General features: G+C 37.9%; 1 protein-coding gene across 1 annotated transcript in view; it reads left to right on the top strand.

The window, feature by feature from the left end:
- The window catches only part of PRMT7 (protein arginine methyltransferase 7), a 467,255-nt gene extending 444,067 nt beyond the window's left edge, over window positions 1-23,188 (top strand). The window contains exons 13-14 of the mRNA XM_089446420.1: window positions 22,238-22,334; window positions 22,880-23,188. Coding sequence (XP_089302546.1) covers window positions 22,238-22,334; window positions 22,880-23,085 — 303 coding nt within the window. The 3' untranslated portion in view covers window positions 23,086-23,188. The remainder of the gene's footprint in view (window positions 1-22,237; window positions 22,335-22,879) is intronic.
- Window positions 23,189-25,139: the final 1,951 nt, after the last annotated feature.

Consider the following 25,139-nt stretch of genomic DNA (forward strand, 5'->3'; position numbering starts at 1 on the left):
AATGAGATGGAAGCTCCTTTAGTAGACTGGAAGGCTTGTGATCCGTCGAAAGGTCTTTGTTTCTTTCATCGTCCAACTTATGCTGAAACTCCTCCCTTTCTTGGCATTTATTTGGCTAGAATACTCAAATTTTACAGTAGTGATTTCTCTGGTATGATCTTCTTTCATGGTATCTATTGTGTCCTAAAAGGTGACCATTTGACATTTCATCGTTAAATTTTCTTCCATGATTTGCAACCTTCCCTGCATGGCCCTTATTTCCCTTTCATGGCTTATTCACATTTCTTGAATTATTTGAGTCAAATTCCTGATAATTTCATCTTCTATTTTGACTCTTCCATACTTATACTTAAAGGCACTAACAATATCTTGCAGATAATTAAAAGCATTATCAGGCTTTTCATGAAACCATTGTGACACATCATCTTCTAATGAAAGGACAAAGAGCTTCTTTCTGATATCTTCATGATTGTATGCAGTTGCATGAGCATATCTTTGCAGCAAGTTGCGAAGTTTTTTATGTGAATGTCAGCATTGATTGCATTGTTCCCTTGGAATGTTGGAAGCTTGTTCATAGTAGAGTCATCTCGAAGATCGTGAGGATACCCTTGAATGTTGCCAAAGTTGCAAGGCCTGTAATAATTCATGAATTATTGATTTATAGGATCAGGTAAAAGCAAGTGTAAATCAGGGAGGGCTTCCTGTCTGAGAAAAAATTAAATGCTTACTAGAGCGTAATTTGTTTAATCAAGCTCTCAGAGCCTTTTCAGGATCAGGAGCGGGGTTAACCAAGCTACCAATATTTCTTCTAGAGTAAGCTCTTGTAAATGGATGAATAAGTGGAGTCACCACCCAAACAGGAAACCAACCGAAATGCCTAGGTGCTAAAGGTGTGGATAGAGAAGATGAAAAGATTAGTGAGAGGAAAAAGGATAAAGTGATGAGAAGATGAAGAGATCGCAACAGCGCTAGAAAATGTCGCTTGGCATGATAATGAGAAGATGAAGAATGAAAATGTCGTTGAAGCGCCGAGAACAAGATAAACTAGTCCTCGACAACGGTGCCAAAAAATGTTGTCGCTAAGATTGTACAGGCATGGTGCGACAACGACTCAAGTCGAGGGTTGTCACTCTGATCCCTAATCTCTTCGTTCTAGTTGTCTCCCAACAGCAGGCTATGGGGGGTAGTCCCTATGAAATGTAAATATGAAGGACAAGTTGGCAACCAACGAGTCCGGGAGACATGATTGAATGGCCTAGCCATTTGGTTGATTTTAGCGAGTTACGAGATTAGATTGAATTATTAATGAGACCAATGCATTATGGAGTCAACCACTTGCTTTATAGCAATTAAGGACCAAATGACCAGATGAGCAATTGCTGCTTAAATGCTTAACTATCCTATATGCTATGCAAATCCTATGACATAGCTGTGATGCAAGAATCTTCATTTCTTTTAATTAGATGCATATTCTAGTATCCTTCCTCTTAACTATTTTGAAGCTAGTCTCTAGAGTAGGTTGTGAGAAAGAGGCCACGGGGAAGCAAGCAGAGGCTTGATTAACGATACCTCCCCTTAGGTACTAGCCACCTGGTGCCTCTGGCGCTACAGAGACTGTAGCTCTGACAACTGCAAGGTCACCGTGTTAACCATTAAAGAGTTGCTAAGATCCTCAAGCTAGATGAGAAAGGTGGTCCTATTCTCTATCAACCAAGTTGATGCTTGGAGGCAAGTTTATTAAACGCAAGACTAGTTATCATCCACAAAGGTATTAACCGAGAAATGATGACAATGATAACAAGTAAATAAACTAGAGCATTTCTCCACTTTGAATAATTAGCCAATGAGACAATGCAAAGATGCCAATATTATCAATGTTCTTATACAATTAGAAGCTTTCCAAACAATTGCAATTAGATTCCTTAATGCAATTACTCAAGAGATATTCAACAAATCCTCAAGTTCAGAACTCTTAGATTTTAGATGACTTAATGCTCTTTCAAACACAATTAGAACAAGTTACTTCAATGTCAATTAGATTGATAGAGACAATTAGATATAAAAGATACTCAACCACGTAACAAAATATTAATGTCAAGTGCTTTTAGAGAGTGAGCTCATGTGCACAATTAGGATTATGGAACTTCACAAGACAACCAACATTAGCACTTTAAACAATGAAACAAGGTGCCCACCCAGTTACTTGGCATTAATTTACATTAAGCAAGAATTGTGACTCCATAAGGCACTGGTCTCATACTTAAAATCTAATCTAATCATTAATCTTGCTAAATTTAACCAAGTAGCTAGGCCACTCATCTGTGTCTCCCAAACAAGTTGGTTCCCAACTTATTTTCCTTCACGTCATTTCCATAGGGACTACCCCCATAGCATGATGTTGGGAGACAGCTAGAACAGAGTGAGCGGGGATCAGAGTGACAACCCCCTCCCTGAGCAGTTGTCGTGGTGCCTGTACAATCTGAGCGACAACAGGTAGCAACCATGGAGACTTGTTCAACGGTCCTTGATCAGCAGAAGCAAGTATTCCAACGATGATTGCTGACTTCTTCCTTGGGCTTTGTCTTCACCTTAGCTCTGAAACCATGTTAATTTTTATGGTATGTTCTATGGTTGTAACAATTACTTCGATGTCTTATTAGCCCAATAACAATTCCACTTTAGATTCCAAATTAGCAGTAGCTTTAAATCATCATTGATAGGAACTGTAGATAGAACATCATCAACGATATGCACAAGAAGACAAGCCAAGACAATGAACACAAAGATTTAGGCTAATGTGAGGGAAAAACCCCACAAGGGGGAAAACCCAACCAATCCTTCTTATTGGTTAATATCAAATGTTCAACACAGATATAAAATCCAATTTAGTACAATAATGATAAACAAGAAGCCCAAAACTGATCCAAATCTGTATCCGTCAAATTTGCAATTTTGAAGTCTATCAATAGCAGTCAGCAGTGGTCAAACTGTAGTCAAACAACCTCCAATCAGTTCTCGATCAAACCTGCGAGGAACTCAGCATCTTCACCTTGTCAAATTCAACCCAAAACATGTTGAAAAGTGTAATTAGGTTCAGTCTTCATAATGACATGTGTAATTGTGATTTTTATGTAACTGATGTAAAGAAGAAAAATAAAATGATTGTATGCTTGCTTCATGGGTTTCATGAGCAAGAGATTTTAGTTTTAGATGGCTCCCATTGAGAGCCTTTAGGATTTGTCATAAAAGTCAAATAGAGTCAGTGTCATGTATGAGGAACCCTCCTTAGGCATATTACAAATGTATATGAGTCTATAGAATTATCTAGAAGCCCTCCAAAGACAAGCACAAGTTCTCCTCTTCAAAGTCAGCCTCAAAAATGAAGTAGAAGACTCATGTTGACTCACCTAATTAGAGACGCATCCTTTCATAAGGTCATGTCGGCTTATATTCATAGGAGACTACTATAAGCAGGCACCTTAGGCTATTCCACAGAGACAGAAGTTCAGATTAACTCTGAAATTCGGATGACTATTGTAGAGTGGAAGAGAAACATTGTTCGGTGAGGAGACTACTGTTTGGTGAAGAGTCAAGGAGTTCGGTTTACCTTTGTAATTCGGATCACAGTTATAGTGACAAGCATTTTGGAAAGGGAACTCGAATAGGTGGTCTTATCTTCAGTTCTACTTGTTGACCACTACGTGTCAACATGTTAAAATTGGAAACCAGGACAAAACTTCATGTGGGTCATCTTATTCATGGCTAATAATATTTTTATTAGATTCCTCTCGTCGAGAGGTGTAGGATTGATATAAATATCATCCGATTCCAATAAGTATTCATGGAGATATGAATTTATTTTGATTATGGAATTATTTTCAAGTCAACCTACAACTCATGTAGGCTCAGAAGCCCAACAGTCGCATCTATTCAAACACCAACATTGTGTATAAATATAAGAGGACTTTTCCTCATTTTCTCTCACTCATCTCATCACATCTCTCTCTCTTTACTGCGCAGAAATGAGTCTCTTCTCTACTGCGCACAAATGGGTCTCTCTCTCACACATGTGAAGCCGGAAGTTGTTGAACCTGAAGCTGCAATCAAAGGAATGACAAATTCAATAGCAAAGGTAAGAGGAGAGCTGGGAATCAAGGAAGAGGACAACCATTCAAGAAGGCTAGAAATTCCAAGATGTATTAAATGCATCTAACCTTAAAAAGAACCTAGTGTCCATCTCGGTAATGGAAGACAAAGGCTACAAGGTAACCTTCAACAATGGCAAGGTATGTATATGGAAAAATAATGTTAAAGATGCCTTTACTCTTGGGTTTAGTGTTATATCAGGTCGATGGAAGTCCGCTAGGTGTCATGTCTTGTGACACCACTCTTCAATCCGAACTTTGGCATCGGAGGTTTGCCCACCTTCATTACAAAGCTCTAGCCGATGTAAGACAGATAGTAACAGGGATGCCCGAATTCCATGTAGAGAAAGAAGTTATATGTCCGGGATGTGCCGAAGGAAAGCTCAAAAGGGGACTGTTCCCCTCAAGCCAAAGCAAGACCTTCAATATATTACAGTTAGTTCACTCAGGCATATCTGAGGCTGGCATTAAGAGGGAGACTACTACACCACATACTCCTGAGCAGAATGGTGTGGCGGGAAGGAAGAATCGCACGATTGTGGAAGCTGTCCGAGCCATGCTACATGATCAAAGACTTCCAAAGTTTCTATGGGCTGAAACTACAAACACTGTCGTATATGTACAATATCCGATGCCCTCATCAAGCATTGGGTTCCAAGACTCCTGAAGAAAAGTTCACTGGTAAGAAACCTAATGTTTCTCATTTTAGAATTTTTGGAAGCCCTGTATATTTTCATGTGACAAAAGAGAAAAGAAATAAATTGGGTGCATCTAGAAAGAAGGGAATTTTCGTGGGCTATGGTGAAAATACTAAAGGCTATAGAATCTATGTAGCCGGTCAAAGGGAAGTCGTAATTAGTCATGATGTCACCTTTGACGAAGATATGGCTCTTAGCAAGGTGAACAATATTCCGACTTTGAGGAGCTCTCAAGAAGCCAACACCAGGGAACCGAAAGAAAAAGATGATGAATCAATGCCTGATGTAGAAGAACCCATGGATCTGATTGATCCTCATCCACATGAGCCTTCCTCTTCTAGGAAGAGGCCTTCATGGTTTAGGGGGATACTTGATGATGCTGAAGGACATGCTGCACCCTAAGGAACCTTCCGTCAAAGTAAGAAACCTAACAGGTATCAGGGATACCTAACCATCATGAGCACGATCATACAAAATGAGCCTTCATCATTCTCAGATGTCGTCAAGCATTAAGTATGGAAGGATGCTATGACCAAAGAATATGAGTCTCTCATGAAGAATGATGTCTGGGAAGTAGTTCCCAGACCCGAGGACAAGACAGTTGTTACTTCCAAATGGCTTTACAAGATAAAGCATGCAGCAAATGGAAGTACGGAAAAGTATAAGGATTGTTTTGTTGCTCATGGTTTCTCCCAGAAGGAAGGTATAGACTATGATGTGATATTTGCACCTGTTGCCAGATATACGACCATTCACTCGATCATAGCCCTTGTCGCTTCACAAGGATGGAACCTACATCAGATGGATGTCAAGACTGCGTTCTTACATGGCTCGATCAAAGAAGAGGTCTACGTGGAGCAACCCGAAGGATTTGATTGAAAATATCATGTATGCAGGTTGAAGAAGGCTCTCTGTGGGCTAAAGCAAGCACCCCGAGCATGGTATGAGAGGATCGATAGCTACTTGATGAAGCTGGGATTCACTAGGAGTGAAGCCGATCCTAACCTTTACTTTAAGGTTGAAGATGACAAGCCTCTATACTGGTGCTGTATGTGGATGACCTCTCTCTAACAAGTGCAAACCCTCTCATTCACAAATGTAAGAGGGAGTTGGCTTCTGAATTTGAAATGAAGGACCAAGGACTTGAAGTGTGCCAGAAGCCGGGGGAAATTTTCTTCTCTCAAGGAAAATATGTGGTAATGATATTGGAAAGACTCGGTATGATGGACTGCAAGCCTGTGACTACCCCGAGGATCTTAACTTTTAGAAGTTATATGGATAATGGTAGTGATGTCGGACCAGATTTGGGAAATGCCTCTAAGTTTCATAAACTCATTTCTTATTGATGTTCTTGGTGAACCTCCATCCGAACATATGTTTTGCAGTTAGCATTGTGAGCTCATATTTGGTTGAGCCTCACTGGATTGATGCCAAGAATCTTCTAAGATATCTTCGTGGCACAATGGGTTAAGATACACTGCCGAAGATGTGAGACTACTTGGATATACTGATGCTGATTGGGCATGCAGTGTGGTGGACCGTAAGAGCACTTCCGGGTGTTGTTTCACCTTGGGATCTGCTTCGATATCCTGGATGAGCAGGAAGCAGAAGTCGGTGGCTTTGAGCACCGCCAAAGCAGAATATATTGCTGCTAGCATGACCTCGTGTGAGGCAGTCTGGTTGCGAAAGCTCTTCAATGAGCTGTTTGGATTTACATTGGATACCACTGTGATTCTTTGTAACAACCAGAGGTGGGATTCAATTATTGAGGAATCCCGTATTCGTCGATTGCTCTAGAAGATAGACATCATCTGGGATATGGTAAGTCGATGAGAAAGGATGCTCCATCGCATTAAGATGATGTACAGGTCGATACACCTTGTCAAAGCCCCAAGGAAAGATCTAATCTGTGATTTTCCCAAACAACTTGGAGTCGTCAAGAAACCCTTGTACAAGGGTCCTGCATGTTGCATACATTGAGCTTTGGGAGCTCTGAGGGCTTGCGGTTATTACTGGAGCAACATATGATCACAGGGTGACTCACCCTCCCCTGGTGGTGCGCACTGGAACAAGATGATTTGCTCTCTTGTGGACAAGATGATTCGCTCTCTTGTGGAACAGGATGATTCACTCTCCTGTGTAGCAGGATGATTAGTTCTCCTGTGAGGCCTGAATTGATGTGTTCTCCATGGCGATTGTAGCAGGATTGATGTGTTCTCCTGTGAGGCCTGGATTGATGTGTTCTCCATGGCGACCTGGATTGATGTGTTCTCCATGGCGACCTGGATTGATGTGTTCTCCATGGCGATTGTAGCAGGATTGATGTGTTCTCCTATCGAGGCATCCTACCCATTCTGTCTGGGACTCATGGGAAGTACCTCTCATCTAATCAATGAGCAGGGAAATGAAGTTAGGGACCATAGTAGTACCGATGGACGCATAGTTGTATCTACCGTACTCCCTACGCTAAGATGACCTCCATTGATCTGGGATCAATGATACTAGTCTGGGACCAGTGGTAGGAGTTGTACCATACAATGACGCTGACTTCGGGTCGGTTGAGACTGGTCTAGGACCAGTGGTACATACTCCGAGACTGACTTCGTGTCAGTGCAGTACTGGTTTGGGACCAGTGAGAGTGGTGCATACTATGACGCTAACTTCAGGTTGGTTGAGACTAGTCTGGGACCAGTGGTACATACTCCGAGACTAACTTCGTGTCAGTGCAGTACTAGTCTGGGACCAGTGAGAGTGGTACATACTATGACGTTGACTTCGGGTCGGTTGAGACTGGTCTGGGACTAGTGGTACACTCTCTAAGATTGCGATACTGGTCTGGGACCAGTGGTAGGAGTGGTACTTACTATGAAGCTGACTTCGGGTCAGCTAAGACTGGTCTGGGACCAATGGTACGCACTCTGAGACTGACTTTGAGTCAGTGGAGGATGATACTGGTCTAGGACCAGTGGAGTTGTACTCACTATGACGCTAACTTCGGGTTGGTTGAGACTGGTCTGGGACCAGTGGTACATACTCTGAGACTGACTTTGAGTCAGTATGATACATCCTCGATCATTTCTTCTTCTTCATAATTCGGACAAAAGTAGAGTAGAACAGAACAATGCAAAACAATACCGATCAGTACAGGGCAGAACAAGACAAAGCAAAATAGGCAGAATAGAGCAGAGCAGGGCAAGGGTCAGGATGTACAGGGCAGTGCATTTGATGGATGAATAGCAACGACCGATAGACAGATTACAGATGAAGTTCTCCCTGGTTGAGAGGGAGTGTTAAAATTGGCAACCAGGGAAAAACTTCATGTGGGTCATCTTATTCATGGCTGATAATATTTTTATTAGATTCCTCTTGTTGAGAGGTGTAGGATTGATATAAAGATCATCCGACTCCGATAAGTATTCATGGAGATCTGAATTTATTTTGATTATGGAATTATTATCAAGCTGACCTACAACTCATGTAGGCTCAGAAGTCCAACAGTCGCATCTATTCAAACACCAACGTTGTGTATAAATATAAGAGGACTTTTCCTCATTTGCTCTCACTCATCTCATCACATCTCTCTCTCTCTATTGCGCAGAAATGAGTCTCTTCTCTACTGCGCACAAATGGGTCTCTCTCTCACACATGTGAAGCCGGAAGCTGTTGAACCTAAAGCTACAACTGCAGAAGTAAAGATTGACTTGTGTGGCCTAGAAGATCTCCTCTTTGGAACTGTGCTGTAAGTTCATCTGAACCTCCTCTGAAAGTCGCAACTTTTGGTGGTGGAATGAAGTCAATCCGACGAACAGTTTGCAAGATATCGACTGCCCTAGTTTGAAGCCGGAAACTACTGAAGTCTGAAACTGAAGCTGCAACTACAGAAGTAAAGATTGACCTGTGTGGCCTAGAAGATCTCCTCATCTGAATTGCGTTGTAGGTTCATCTGAAGCTCCTCTGGAAGCATTGGTGGTGGAATGAAGTCAATCCGACGGTCGGTTTGTGAGATATTGTCTGCCCTAGTTTGATAATGAAGCCGCTAATGCTGATACTGCTGATCTAGGGTTTGCTACTGCTGATATGAATCAGATTTATTGTACTATTTCTCTCTGCTGAATTATTGAAGATAAAAGAATATTTGATCAAAGGGTTTCCTCACACATTGTGGAATTTGTCCTTGGCTAGCCGCCCGCCACATCTTGTGTCTCTTGTCTTGGCTTGTTTTCTATCGATCGTTTAATGTTCTATCTGCACTTTACTTTATGTACATGTGATTGCTAATCTGCAGAATATAATAAGAAAAAGAAGTAAACTGTTATAAGCATAGAACATACCATAACTTAACACAACAACCCATAGCAGTACACCCCCTTCTTTCGCAAAAGGGATAACGCATGATCGACGTGTCCATGTTGTTCAACTATCATCATCAGCCTGATCATCATGTTATACTATAAACCCTTTCTGCATGTGTAAAATGTAAATAATCTCAGCAAATCCATGTTGTGTATGTAATTGCCTGGGTAAACCTACTTTTCTGCTGACGATCTACATTCCGGGAGGTTTTTGTTTCACTGATCCATTTTCGAATGGTTGGCAGAGTTTTCCTTCAGCCTTACCCCAAAGCTGGAATGGATTTTGTCACTAGGATCTTAGGCGAGTGCTAGTGTTATAGATCGAGTCTATGTAAAAGTGATTTGGGAATAATCCTAACCATTTGGTTAGGCTATTTTATTACAAATTGCTTGGTCTGCAGGATTATATTTGTGTCACAGAAATGGGTATTCTGTGAGGGTCTATTTCAAATGGGTTTTCCCCCCTTGAGATGTAAAAAATATGAAAATTGTGATGTAAAGTGTCTTGAGGGTTAAAAAAATAATTTATACCCTCATAGGTTAATTAATTAAATTTTCTGGCAAAAAATTAATTAAAATCCTAAGTCAAAAATTTAATTAATTCTAGATCTTAGGTAAATTTAAATTCTCTGAAGGAAAAATTCGTCGGTCCTTAAAAATTCAATTTTAAGAGGTCCAGGGACTAAGGTAAATTAATTATTTTGCTAAATTTTAAGCCTTTGGTCCCTGGGGTTAAGTCAAAGTCAAAATTCTAAGGAAATTAATTCAAAATTTTAATTTTTGAATTAATTAAAATTCATTTAATTGAAAATTTTGAATTTCCTCAAGAATTTAAAATTTCGACGGATGAGATTAAAAGAAATTTTGATCCTCATCAACAGTCAAGATTGCTTTGACGAGGATCACTCGAACTAGCTGTTGGAGGATTTATCTTTAAATAGGAGGTCATTTGTCATTCAATTCTTCCGATTTTTGGATCGTGTACTAAGCAAAAAACTCGTGTAAACTTTTTCGGATAATAAAGGAAGACTTTGGGGTTAATTTTCGTCGGTGTTACTCTTCGTGGAAACACTGTAAGATGTGTTATTTTCATGAGTAAATTTTTTTTAGCCATTGATAATAGCTTCTGAAGAGTGATTTGAGTACAGGTATCTTGCTCAGTCGCTGGGGTTTGAATAATAATCTAAATTCTGAACGTAATAGTAGATATCTCTATTTGTCTGGGCTTTATTATTGTTTTCTCGCTCTATGTTGATGGCTGAATTGAGTTTTGTAGGAAAGTCTTGATTTTTGGATCATCGGGCATTTAGGGAAGTTTCAGTTGAACCAGCCAATTCCTGATCCATGTTTTCTGAAGAGCCCAGCTTAATTTGATCCCGGGCTTATCATAAGATATTTTTTATGGGTGATGCATGAAGGGTTTTGAGCTCAGTACCTCCTTTAAAATTCAAAAAATTTAATTTTTCTGTGCTAAATCGATAGATCTGGCTATTGAGAGCCTCAGATTATCAGATCTGTGAGCGGAGTTGGACTCACTTTCTCCAGATCTGATAGATCTGCCATTCATGTACATGGATCTGTAATTATTTTTGGTTTTCTGACTTGGGTTTTTCTGGATTTTTGTACATATCGTTTGGGTTTTTTATTGTTATCTTGTAGCTACAGATCTGAGGAAGAAATCTACATAGAGTCCAGATCTAGGCCCTGGAGGGTAAGATCTGGATCTCTGGGGTTCATTAAAATCGTTTTCCAGGGATATTATTCAGACATTTTGCAGTCCAGGTTTTTAAATTTAAAACTTTTTAATCTGGAAAAATTTTAAGGGTTTCACTGTTAAATCTGAAGCAAGTGGATTCGACATTTAAATTGAGATTTCTGGAAATTTCTTAACGAGTTTTTGGGCCACCATTTTTGCTGATTGGCTTGCTGCCTAGCTTTTTGGGTCCCTGCAAAATTTCAATTTTTTTTTAAGGTTTCTGGAATTTTTTTGGGTTTCTTGGTTGTATTCTCCCCTCTCATCATTCTTCCTCTTACTGCCATAAGCCTGCAATCTCCCTCAGACTCTGCGTTTTTCTTCATCCATTAGACCTACAAACACGCAAGCAGTCCATCAAAATCGTCCAAGGGATCCTATCACCTCTCCTCTCCATGGTTTTTCCCCCATTCGTTGCTTCTTCTCCCATCACTTTGTCCATCTTCCTCAGATCCCACCAGCTTCTTCTCTCCCTCGTGTCCATTCCATAGCTCAGTTGCCTAAACCCATTGTTCTTCCTTTCTTCCGCAACAACAACATTTCATTATACTTGCAAAACAAAACAAAAAAAATGTTGCAGCCTTTCCTATCGCTCAGATCCTCCCGCAGCGTAAACCTCGTCTCCCCTCCATCGTTTCTTTGCCTTTCCCCTTGCCTACGCTCCTTCAACCTACATCTGCATTCCAGCCTCACGTCCATCATTCTGCTGCCAAACCCTTCTGCGTATTGCCTTCATCGCAGTCCCTTCATCCCTTGCACGTTGCCTGCTTCAAACCATCCGCTAGCCCTCGCTCACTGCCTGAAATCCTCACGCTGCTATCCATCCCTTGACTGCAAGCTCGAGCTCCCTCTGTCCAGCAAAACTACTCCCTCGTGCATTTCTCTATCAACCTATCGCTACAAAACACACAAAGCACTTCAGTTTTTTTTTTTTGGCTTATATTTGTATGACTTTGTTTAGGTTTTAGACTTGATTTTTTATGTTTCATCAAAGTTAGTTTTATAACATTTCAATTTTTTAGATTTCTTTCATTGCTTCAAATTTTATTTCATGTTTGATTTTCTTTTTAATCTTTGTGACATTCAATTTTTTTATTTTATTTTTTTTCGTTAATCCTTCTTAATTTGAATTTCGATTTTCTATTTTGATTTTTATTTTTAAATTTTGATTTGATTTTATTTTCTCACTTTTCATTTTTATTTTTTTTTTTATTTTTTTTTTTTATTTTCATTTTAATAATTCATTAAAAAATCATAAAAATTTATAACATTAAAGAAAAATCTAAAAATCTTAAAAGAGTAAAAAATTAAAAGAAAGCGTTTCATTTTGATTTCAAGACCATCTAAAAACTTAAATCAAAGCATTTTTCGCATTTAAAGATTTTAAAATTTTTTATGTGGCCTCTGGCCCATTAAAAAATTTAAAAAATTGTTGAATCTTTTGATTTATTTGGGTCACTAAGCATACATCTTTTAATTCTAGGATCGAAATTGGTTGCATTTAAATTTCATAGTTGTTTAAAGTATTTGGATCTTTAGAAATTTAATTGCTAGAACATTCTGCATATATTGAAATTGATCGTCATTGCTTGAATTATTTAATGCTCGTTACATGTTAGACATCTCGTGAATATTTTCAAGCGATTGTTAAAGAACTCTGTCGTGGAATTATAATAGATTGCATATCTCTATTTCCTAAGATGAGTAGTTTTGAAAATTTGTTGACATTGATATTAAATTGCAAAGAAGTTTTTTTTGTTCTCTTTGAGCTATAATTGTATTAGAAAGATTTGAAATAAGCTTGTGTTTTAATTGTAATATCTTCAAGAGTTTATTTTTAAGTCTTCATCCATAAGGCAAACATTTCATTTGGGTAATTGAGAGCTTTTGCGACACAAGTGTTTTCCCTTCCTCAAGTCTAACTTCATCCCATCATCTAGTGCATTCGCATATAAGTTAACTTTGCATAGATAAAATTTACTTCCAAGCATAAGCTCAGTCGATAGAGAAATAGGTATCCATCAATCTTTGCTTGAGAAGCCTGTTTTAATAGTACTTAAAATGGTGACCATGCAGTCCTCAGAGCCACAGCTCTCTACAGCACCGAACGCAACCGGGTATGTTAGAATTTTAGGATAGGTATCATTAATCACACCTTAGTGTGCTTCTCCTTATCTTCTCTCTGCCAATTACTACGAAATCAGGCTCAACACAGAAAGGATTGAAGGATTCACATTTAAGTATGCATTTAACTAAAATTAACCAAGATTCCTGTATCTCACATTAAGTTTTTAGGATCTGCATTTCATATAAGATAGTCATTCATCTAAGCAGCAATTGCTAATCAATTACTTGGCCTTCATTTCCCTAGCAAGATCGTTGACTCCATAAGGCACTAGTATTAATCGTTTAAAATCTAATCAAACCCTAAGTCTTGCTAAATCTTAATCAAGTACTTGATCGCCTCACTGTGACTCCCAAACTGGTTGGTTCCCAGCTAGTTCTTCTTCATTCCATTTCTTCCATAGGGTCTACCCCCCTTAGCCTGCTATAAGGAGACAACTTAAACAGAGAGATTGGGGATCAGGGTGACAGCCCCCGATCTGAGCGTTGTCGCAATGCCTAGACACTCTATGCAACAACACTACTACAACAAGAGTTTGCAGTATACACACAATAATGAAGTCTCACCACATTGATACAATCTTGGTGGAATCTCAGTAAAGGTATCGGTGTTATCTTAAAGGAAATATATCAGTGCTATCTCATGTTGAGAAATCTAAGGAATGGATAGTTAAAAGATTTCTCTACTTGATAATTGCTTGTGATATACTTTTACTTCTTATATTTATAGTTTTTTCTTCGCTATGTTATTATTGTGTTCTTTTCATCAAGACAATTACCAATATGCACAATAAAAAACAAGTGACATAGTACGTAGGCTTGTCAGCCAAGGCCAAAACCTCTCACTTCTTGAGAGGAAAACCCGATCAAAATTCTTCTTCTAAATCTTCAATTGACGAGTACCAAGACCATGGCACAGACCTTTGACTCTAGTATCCTCCCAAGAACCTTGTCACTAACCTTGATGCTTAGCCTCTTCCCTTCGACTTCCTTCATGATCTCAAACTGCTCTCCTCGACTCCTTCCATAGAAACTCGGTCTCTATCCTTCACACTGCTTCTTCTCGACTTCCCCTAGAGAATCTCGGCCTCTAGGCTTTCACTAGTCTCCTCTATAGAAACTCAGTCTCTAGATTTCTACCTCGGTTACCCAGAACAAGTGCCCCAAAAGAAACCCTTTCTTTGCTGACCCCAAAAGAAACCTTCTCTTTGTTGATTCCAGAATTAACTCTACTTTGTTGTCCTCAAAAGAAAGTCTACTTCGCTATACCCAGAAAATAGTCTCCTTCGCTATACCCAGAAGATAGTCTCCTTCACTATACCCAAAAGATAGTATCCTTATCCTTTCTTCGTTCTTCTCTTTGTAGCCCTTCTTTTTCGCACTTCTTCACCGAATGTGTATCAATTTGCTTGCCTTCAAGTGAGGCCGAGTTAGGCTATTTATACACTTCTACTCATGTCCTTTAGGCCGACATGATCTCAAGAGGTTAGGACGACTTCTTCTAGCATGTTCTTCCATTGTTGTAGGCTGGCTTGAAGAGGATAAGTGACAATGTCTTGGAGGATACTTTACATAGACAAATTTGACCTTTTACAAAGTTTAACATGACTTCATTTCATGACAATGACTCTAACATTTTATGACTAGATGACAAAAAGACTCTCAATGGGAGTCTTGACTCAAAAAAAATAAAATCTCTTGCTCATGAAACCCATGAAGCAATTCAATACAATAATTTTATTTTTCTTCTTTACATCATATTACATAAAATTATAATTACATTTCATCATGAAGACTGAACCTAGTTACACTTTTCAACATCTCAGGAAAAAGGTCTCGGTGCTAGCTCAGGAAGAAGTCTCAGTGCACCACAGAAGGAATCAATATTATCACATGGAAAAAGGACTTAGTGCCATCATAGAAGTAAGGTCTCGGTAATATGACAGCGAAGAGGTCTCATAGTAAAGGAGATCTCGATGTGAAGACAGTGATAAGATCTCAATAGTGACAATGTCTCAATGCTAAGAAATTCGAAGTCGAAGAGGAGTCAAGAAGGTTGACTGTCAAGAGAACTTGTGTCTTGGTCTTGGAGTGGCAAATAGGTCAAGGGTCTTGGTCTTGTTATTCGTCAATTGGAATCTCTATAAGAAGAATTTGTGTGGGTTTTCCTCTCAAAGAATGAGAGGTTTTGGCCCTAGCTCATAGCCTACATTCTGTGTATCTTGTCTATTTATGTTCATGCATTGGTAGTTGTTTGATGAAGAAGAACATTAATAACTTAAGTGAAGAAGATCCTAATCTAAAATTGTAAAAAGTACTCACAAGCAGTTACTAATTAAAGAGAAATCACCTAACTATTGATGCCCTAGATTTCTCAACATGGTATCAGAGCTAAGTTGACTAAGTCAAGGAAGGGCATCTTATCAAGGGACACTCAAGGATCAAGTTTCAAGAAAGGCATCATAGCAAGTCGAAGGATATCAAAATGAAGTCAAGATCTACATCGAAGTATCAAACCCTAGATTGAAGAAGAAGTCTACACCAACAAAATTTTTGGATCCTCTAGTCATCATCAAAAGACCCTCATCAAGTTGAAGAGATCTACAAAGCAAGGTAGCCCAAAGTATAGACATCCAAGAGAAGCACTTCAAGGACAAAGATCACATCATCTTGGAGAAAGTCGAAACCCTAAAAGCATTTCTAGGATTTACACTCATCCACCATCGAAGAAGTCAAAATATCTTGAAGGCTAGTTATCCAAAGAAGGCTAAAGGCATTGTCATCATCTTCAAAAGGCTATAAGGCAAGTTCCCTCTCATTGAAGCAAGGATCCCCTCCTTATCCTTAAAGAGGATCATTTGAGGAAGCATCAAGGCATCCTAATCGATCACCATCAACAAAGGGATCAAGTTGAAGATTTTATCTTCACTTGACATGTAAGTACCATTTCTTCTATAATCTAATCTAGTAAAATGACTTCATTTTGCAAGGAGATCTATAAGTTGGTTGGGTCATCAAATTTCCTTGCATGGAAAAGGAGGATAGAAATAGTCCTCGAAGAAAGTGAATTCATTGATCATATCAATGGAAGAGTCTCCAGACCATCCGAAGGTCAAGTACTATCTAAATACATGGAAAGGATCTAAGGGCTCAAGAGATTCTTATGGAATCATTCAAAGCTCCCCCCGTTCCCCATATAGCAGGATTGGAGGCATCAAAAGAGATATATGATAAGCGGTAGAACTATTCTTTGAAGATGTGATAAAGAAGGTCATATCACTTAGATTTGATCTACACAAATTAAAGGTATCAAAGGATAAAGGGTTATCTTCATAAGATCTCAATTGCAAGATCTGGGAGAGATAATTTCAGATAAGGAAATGATATCCTTTGTTCTAAATGCACTAACTAATGAACAAGGTAACAAATGTCTGTGAGGATAAGAAAGCTATTCCATACAACTTGTGATTTCTATGTAAGATAGAAGAAGACAGGTTGAGGGCAAAGGTGTTCAAACATTTGTCGGAAGGAATGAGAAGTTTGGAATATTTGGTCCTCAGGACAAGAAAGAAGAATATAGCTAAGGTTTAATGTTATGGATGTAAAAATTATGGACACTACAGGAAAGTTTGTCCTAAGCTCAAAAGGGACAATAAAAAAAGAGGAAGAGAAGAGATCTCCACTTCAATTGAAATAGTCTTCCTCATCGAAGTTCATTTCATAGTTCCTAACTCTTCTATTATAAGATATGGCTATAATAAATGATGGGATGCATCATGGCATCATAGAAGCATTAGAAGCAAGAGCTCATGACATCTCCATAAGGAAACATGAGGGACAACTGGAACAAAAATCTATGGCAGTCAACTATGACGGATATAGCTCTTGGTGACCTCATTAAAAGCTCAAATGACACTTATGGGAAAAAGGAAGAAGTCTACCAGGACAAGGCTCATCATACATCAGTCAAAAGGTAACATTTGTTGGATAGGGATAAGCAAGATCCTCAAGATTCTCTGATGGAATCTTCATCAGAAGGTTCACCAATCTAGAGAGGAAGCAAGTGTTTCTTTAGGAACTCCAACTTGTGGAATTCATGGGATGATGGTATGATGACATAAGAGATGAAGCAGATCAAGGGGTTGAAGCTCTCTTCAACCAAGGAAGCTGCTAAAAGAAGCCTAGATGACCTAAAGGTAAACAAGGTATGTATGCTTGTATTTGATATTATAAAGTCATGTTGTATGGTTGCAGGTAACATGGATCACTACTCTATCTTGAGAAGCATGATCAAAGGAAAGGAATCTCGTCCTATGAAAGTATGTCGGAAGGCATGGGTCACCCTAGATGAAATCAACATAATATGTCCTTATATGGAATATGAGGTTGTTGACAGTAATTAGAGGAACTTTGATTGGAAGTTCCTGGGAATGAAATATGTGAAGAAAGGAAGGAAGAGATTGTGGACTATGCGACCATGGAAAAGTCAATCAACATCCAAGAACTAGAAGATTTGACTAGGAAATCTCCCGGAAAGATACAAAGACTCTGATGGAAGTTTGAAAAAGATGGAGACCCTTGACAATGGATATCTTTCTGAGATATGTCAACATGTATGCAAGATGTTGATGCACACTGAAATATGTCATGATGAAAGACCATCACAAAGGTAATTTTTATTTAAGTGTTCATTTCTTATTTTTGAACAAATATCTGGATGGGCTTATGCATGACTGCCAAGGGAAGAACTGTGGATGTCTTCCAAGAGGACCATGTAGAAGGATGTAAGATCCTTTCAAAGAAGATAGCATGAAGAAGGCAGCATGACATGAAGCAAGGCCAGATGTAGACTAATGGATTGCATTCTGATGAGAGGAATGATGACATGGTTGACTCATGGATGAAAGTGATGGATGGTCTGTGCCCTATGAAGAAGTCCCAAAAGGTGAAGACTCTGTGGCAAAGAAGAAATTCATGACATGAAAGGAAGCAGCTCTTCAAGCAACTGATTGTCTTTACATCTCCACCTGAGGAGCGATTGTAGGTCCCCAATGAAGAGGGAGCCTGGAAGCAAGTTTCTTACTTGGAAGAAACTTGGAAATTCCTAAGCTAAGAAGGAGCTTAGGTACATTCCTTTCGTAGGAATGAATACATTCCTTTATTGGAATAGATATGTCCTCCCTAATTAAGAGGGAGAGATAGACACATCATTCTGGTCTTCACTTGGGAAAATAGAATGGAGGATTGGGTAATCATTTGGCATTTGATACTCTTTGAGGATGAGATAGGGCATCCAAGATAAGAGTAGTCATAGAGGACCGATATTCTTTGAGGATTGGGAATCCAAGATAAGAATAGTTTTGGTGGAACACACCCTGAGAACTCGAGTGGGGTATGTTCTAGGAGAGACAATGATTACGGTGTCTATAAATCATTAGTCTTGCCATCATTGAGCTCAGATCTTTTGGAGAGATAGAGTTGTTAATCAAGGCCTTGCTATGTGACAATGCTGGTTGATATGATGCTATACAGATGGGTTACCAATCTGATTCTTCTTATGAGAAATTCTTCAGATTGAGAATGACCAAGTACCATTATGAATTCCTCCCAAGTTAAGAGGGAGTGTTGAAAAGTGTAACTAGGTTCGGTCTTCATAATGACATGTGTAATTGAGATTTTTATGTAATTGATGTAAAGAAGAAAAATAAACTGATTGTATGTTTGCTTCATGGGTTTCATGAGCAAGAGATTTTATTTTTAGATGTCTCCCATTGAGAGCCTTTAGGATTTGTCATAAAAGTCAAATATAGTCAATGTCATGTATGAAGAACCCTTCTTGGGCATATTACAAATGTATATGAGTCTATAGAATTGTCTAGAAGCCCTCCAAATACAAGCACAAGTTCTCCTCTTCAAAGTCGGCCTCAAAATGAAGTACAAGACTCATGTCAGCTCACCTAATTAGAGACACATCCCTTCATAAGGTCATGTCAACTTATATGCATAGTAGACTACTATAAATAGGCATCTTGGCCTATTCCATAGAGACAGGAGTTTGGATTAGATCTGAAATTCGAATGACTATTTCAGAGAGGAAGAGAAACACCATTTGGTAAGGAGACTACAGTTTGGTGAAGAGTCAAGGAGTTTGATTTACCTTTGTAATTCGGATCACAGTTACAGTGACAAGCATTTTGGAAAGGGAACTCGGATAGGTGATCTTATCTTCAGTGCTACTACAACAAGAGTTTGCAGTATACACACAGTAATGAAGTCTCACCACATTGATACAATCTCGGTGGAATCTCAGTAAAGGTCTCGGTGCTATCTTAAAGGAAAGATATCAGTGTTATCTCAGGAAAAAGGTCTTGGTGCTAGCTCAGGAAGAAGTCTCAGTGCACCAGAGGAGGAATCAGTATTATCACATGGAAAAAGAACTCGGTGCCATCACAAAATTAAGGTCTCAAAAATATGACATCGAGGAGGTCTCACAATAAAGGAGATCTTGATGTGAAGACAGTGATAAAATCTCGGTGGTGACAATGTCTCGATGCTAAGAAGGTCGAAGTGGAAATGAGTCAAGAAGAAGGTTGACTGTCAAGAGAACTTGTTTCTTGGTCTTGGAGTGGAAAATAGGTCAAGGGTCTTGGTCTTGGTATTCGTCAATTGGAATCTCTATAAGAAGAATTTGTGCGGGTTTTCCTCTCAAAGAGTGAGAGGTTTTGGCCCTGGCTCGTAACCTACATTCCGTGTCTCTTGTTTATTTATGTTCATGCATTGGTAGTTGTTTGATAAAGAAGAACGTTAATAATTTAAGTGAAGAAGATCCTAATCTAAAATTGTAAAAAATAGTTACAAACAGTTACTAATTAAAGAGAAATCACCTAACTATTGATGCCCTAGACAAAATAGAGATGAAATCTAGTCAAACAAAGTCAACGCTCTGCGGTTAAAGCTTGTAATTATCCTTGTGGTCAACATTGATCAACCTGCCCAGAATTCCTCGTTTTGTGTGTTAATGCATGTGGCCTGCCCAAATGGAGTTTATCCAGGTCAAATCGTAGTCAAATAGTCTCCCAAAGTCCTCAGTCAATGCTGGTCAATGTCAGCTGCAGAAAGTCAATGCAGGGAAAAAACAACATTGTCAAAGAACCCTTTGTACATGTGGAAAGAAGATGCTGCCTCAGGTTGTATGAACCAATCAAAACATGAGAGAGAAGATGTGTGAGTGAGATGATGTCAAGATGATGTGAACTTGACTTATATTTATAGTGGATGACATGGGGTGAAGAGTCATGTCTATTCACCAATGAGGCTGACTTGAAAAAAGGGTATTTGTATGTATTCAAAAATTCTAATTTTTGAGGTGAAGAAGAATGCCATCAAGGTTAGTCTAATGGAGTGATGAGCCATCAAAGGAGGGGCTTCTAGGAAGGGGAATTAGCCCCTAGTTGCACTCTTTAACAAAATGTAACATGCATTAAAGAGTGCGTAAGGGGAATCTTTTATGGCATGCTTTAATGAGTAAGAGGAATATGCCATGCTTTTAATGAGTGCATAAGAGAGAGTGTAACGTATCCATTAAGTGAGAGAGAGTAACATATGCATTAATTGAGGGAGTTACATATGACATGATTGAGTGCCATCATTGAGTGCCATGAATTTCCTTTTAATAATAATATAATAGTATCAAAAGGATAATAGTAATAAAAATAATATTGATGATTAAGTCGAGATTAAACTATTAGGATTGATTTGATAAGTTAAGTGATTTTCCATCAACTATATTCGATTACCAATTGATCCAAGGTGATTTACTATTTTTTGGAAAGTCATACTTGAGATGCTAGACATGACTTTCTATTTTTAGAAAGTCACTCCAGAATTGTCAGAAATGAGATTTTAGATAAGGAAATTCATCCATGAGCTGCCAATTTTCAACATTCGGGTATAGGGAACAAATTTCCAATGAAGCGAAAGAGTTGTTGGTGATTTAGAATGAATGTTTAGCAAGCTTATAGGGGCTGCAATCTCTCTGGGAAAAAAAATAGTTAAGGTGATTCTGGGCTGGTTGTTGGTATTTTGTAAGGTAATTATTTCCCAAGTCATGCAGGGATTGCAACTGTAGCAGAAGAAGCTGATGAGTTTCTACGAACTTCTAAATTAGTTGAAGTAACTTAAATCTACCATTCAATATCAAAGTTTGAAACGAAAAGACCAAAGTAATAGTTTCCCTTGAAGAGGAGAGCAGGACTTCGAGAGTGCATTATATGGTTCCAGATTGGATAATTTGTGAATTTTGTTTTATTGGGTCTTGAATATGAAATTTTTATATATAGTATGTATGTAGCTATAACAAAGCAATATAATTTAATTTGGGTGAGATCCATTATGTCTTATTTTCAATCCTTGTAAGACCTGAGATTGGGTTAGTTTTCTTTAAAGTTCAAAAATGATTTGTACCTTTGTACAAATTTAAACATTTGAAATAATTAAAAAATACTGAATGAGCATTTTGGAAGAAAAAAAAAATTAACCAATCTGTACAGTGGAGATAGAAAACAGGTTAACAAATGATAATTTTCCATGGAGTTGTGTAGAAGGGCAACAAGGACATTACCCGTCCAAATTTTGGATTTTCATAGACGAGGATTGCAATAAAAAGAAATTGCAGTCTAGAAATCAATAATGAATTCAAAACTGAAGTTTGAACATGACTATGTTAACCCTCTTTATGAACTAGATGCAGAAAGGGCAAGAGGAATCCATAGGTTTTCTTTCATCTTTAACCAAATATTTGTGTCATTTTCATGCAATCATGAGGTTTTAATATTTACCTTTATTTGGTATTTATGTTGCTCATAAGTGAAAATTAGAGGCAGAAATGGCAAGAGGAATCCATAGGTTTTCTTTCATCTTTAACCAAATATTTGTGCCATTTTCATGCAATCATGAGGTTTTAATATTTACCTTTATTTGGTATTTATGCTGCTCATAAATGAAACTTTGCTTTATGTTCTTGAACTATGCAACCGGTTCCTTAGGCACATCTCAATTTATCGTTATATTGTTCAAGGTAGCATTCACTTTGTATTCAATGCTACATTTTTAATTTTTTTTTCATCTTGTAACCTTCCACGCAAAATTGACTGGCATGGCTTGCAGGTTCCATTTTCAAAGTTTGGACTATGCCATGGAGTTGTTTTATGGATGGATTGGGTTATGGACCCAGAACAATCTATTGTGATCTCTACAAAACCAGGTTTGATATCCTCACATAATTTGTTTGATATGGAGGCTTTATAAATTTTGTGTCAAATTTTTCGTGCTACAAAGGTTGAGAGTTGTGTTTAGATGCTGAAATGGGCCTTTGAAATGAAAAATATTCAGTAAAATCATGGAGTCTAAAAGGTGAATACAGAAATATGCATGACTTTTTGTCAAGGATAAAAAAATTATGTCTATATTCAAATGGAATTCATAATATTATGCATTGTGTCTCCTAAATAAGAAATATACATGAATGTTTGTTAAAAATGGAAAAACTGTGTATATTCAAATGGAATTCATAATAATGTGCATTGTGTCTTCTAATGGTTAACAATGCATGTTTCCCCTTGGTGTCAAGTTTGAATCTAGGAGGTGAAGTCCTCCTAAAGTATATACATCTCCATTGATTAAGCAGTGAAATCATATATATCAATTTGATGTTTGACTAAGCTGTAACTTCAAAATTAAATTATTATTATCTTTACCTTTTCATGGATCCTAAATCCCTTTTGTCATCTCTTTGTGGAATTTTGCTAGGTCCAAGACCAAGTTATTGGAAACAAGGTGTGAAACTTTTAAAGCACCCAATACAAATTGGAAATATCGACCGTAATCTAGATCCAGAGCATAGCAGCGGAGTGCCCATTGTTCCATCCTTATTTGCTTCTTCTATTATGTTAGAAGGCTTGTTTGATCCTTCTAATGGTAAATTAGATATAAAAATAGATTTTGTCAATTCCTAATGTATATTGCGTCAAAAACTGCGAAAGGTATCTCATGGAATTAGATTGGTGGATCAAAATAAAGGTTAACATAAGACTCATTTTATTAAACATTTTTGCTTAATCCTTTTGTTTATGTGAGCCAAGCATTGTTCCTTAAACCATTTGTTCATTTATTTGACAATTCTTAAGCAGTTTCGTATTTATAAAACATGACATTCTTAATTTCAATTGTTATATTCCACCAAGAATGGTAATCGAAGGAATTTCACACTTGGCCCAAACAAGAATTTTGTTTTGTGCTAGTTTATTCCAGCTCGAAGTCATAAATGCATCAAATACCTTAATTTAATTTAATGCAATAAACATATTGCAAACCATAAATTTCACTCCGCATTTAGTTCTTAGTGATATCAATGATATCATAACCTTGAACCAAGTGTGTGCATTAGTTCCAGTGAAAGATGAACCATTTGTGTGATTGAGTTCTAAAGAAATATGAACCATTGATAATTTTAATTATGATGATTACTAGTCTTCTTTCTAGTTAATTTTCATTGAGTTTGATTTAGAGTGGATTGTGAAAGAAAAATAAAAGAAATATAATGTTGCAAAGAGAACACAAGCTATAATATTGAAGGTAGAGTAATATAATAGAAATGAAATTTTATTAATGAATCAAATGGTGAAAAAATAGCAATATACCTAGCAATACATATGGTCTAGAATGATGGTAGATAGTAATTTGCAAAAATCCTATATTAAGAAGTTGAATAGTGATGCCAAAATGCTTAGAAGAAAAAAGCTTAATACTGGTATAGAGTTAGGGCTGAGTTGGATGAATTTGAGATGTCCAAAAATAGGGGAGCCTTGCTCTTTGCTCCATTTTGGGTTTCCTTTAATCCTTTGGAAATAACATTCAAAGTTGGGTCCCAACCAATAGATTTAACAACCTTGAAAAACATATGGGAAGGCCTTGAAAAATGTGATAAAAATAATAACCCTAAAACTACAAAAATTAGGACTATGGTTAGTGCTTCCCCCTTGAGTAGAAATAGTCCCTATTAATGCAAAATCTAGCACTTTAGTGCAAAGCCTCACTAAGCATTCTGGATTGAGAGCAACAATGTGATTAGTAACCACTACCACTCAACAACTACTCCCCTCGTTTTTGTGGTTGGATACAATCCCTACATGTGAGGCTTCCTCAATAGATCTTAGGGATTAAGTAACCCAAATGGTCTTAGGCTAAATACCCCTAAGGGTTCTATTACAAGATTCACCCAAGGATAAAGATGCAATGATTAGGGTTTCGGGTGATTTAAGGTACATTTTTTATTGGAAACACTGAGAGGGGGGTGAATTCATATTTCTCTTCAATTAGTATACATTTAACTTTACAAAGAATTAATCATAATTAGCATCAAAATATAAATCAACATCATTCAACAATGCATAGTATCAAAGAAAGTAAACACAACTTTTTAGGTGGAAACCCTTCCAGGAGAAAAACCATTGAACACTTCTTAGTATACGTCTTCAAAAGAATACATCAATGGGAAGCTCCAACTTCCAAATTTATTAGTTTCAATTGAAGGAGGATTTGACCCCCTGGTTTACAAGCTCCAACATGAAAGATGCTCCAAAACCTTGTTTACCAACTTCAATTGGAAGGACACTCCAACGTCCTAGTTTACAGGCTGCCACTTGAAGGAAGCTCCAACTCCCTAATTTACCAGTGATGAGTAAAAAGACGTTGTAACACCCTGCACAAGCTCCAACGTGCCCTAGCACCACCATGTCACCCTGAAGTATTTTGAAGCTCCAACTTGAAGGAGACTCCACTCTCTTGCCTTGCACCACCCTGTCACCCTAACGATAGAAGAGATCTGAATAAATATTTCCACAATCTCTATCGCTATATCAACCTACAATCATCATTGTCGGTGCCATACAATCACTACATTATGTGCTGCCCCATCAATAACTACCCCTGAGAAAATCTGACCACACAAAAGTGTAGTTGTTCAAGCTCTTCTCAACATACAAACTCTTACTACTTTTAGGCACTCAGC

This window comes from Pinus tabuliformis, chromosome X, assembly GCF_031772625.1.
Source record: "Pinus tabuliformis cultivar Carrire ecotype Pingquan chromosome X, CPIR1, whole genome shotgun sequence".
NCBI lineage: Eukaryota > Viridiplantae > Streptophyta > Pinopsida > Pinales > Pinaceae > Pinus > Pinus tabuliformis.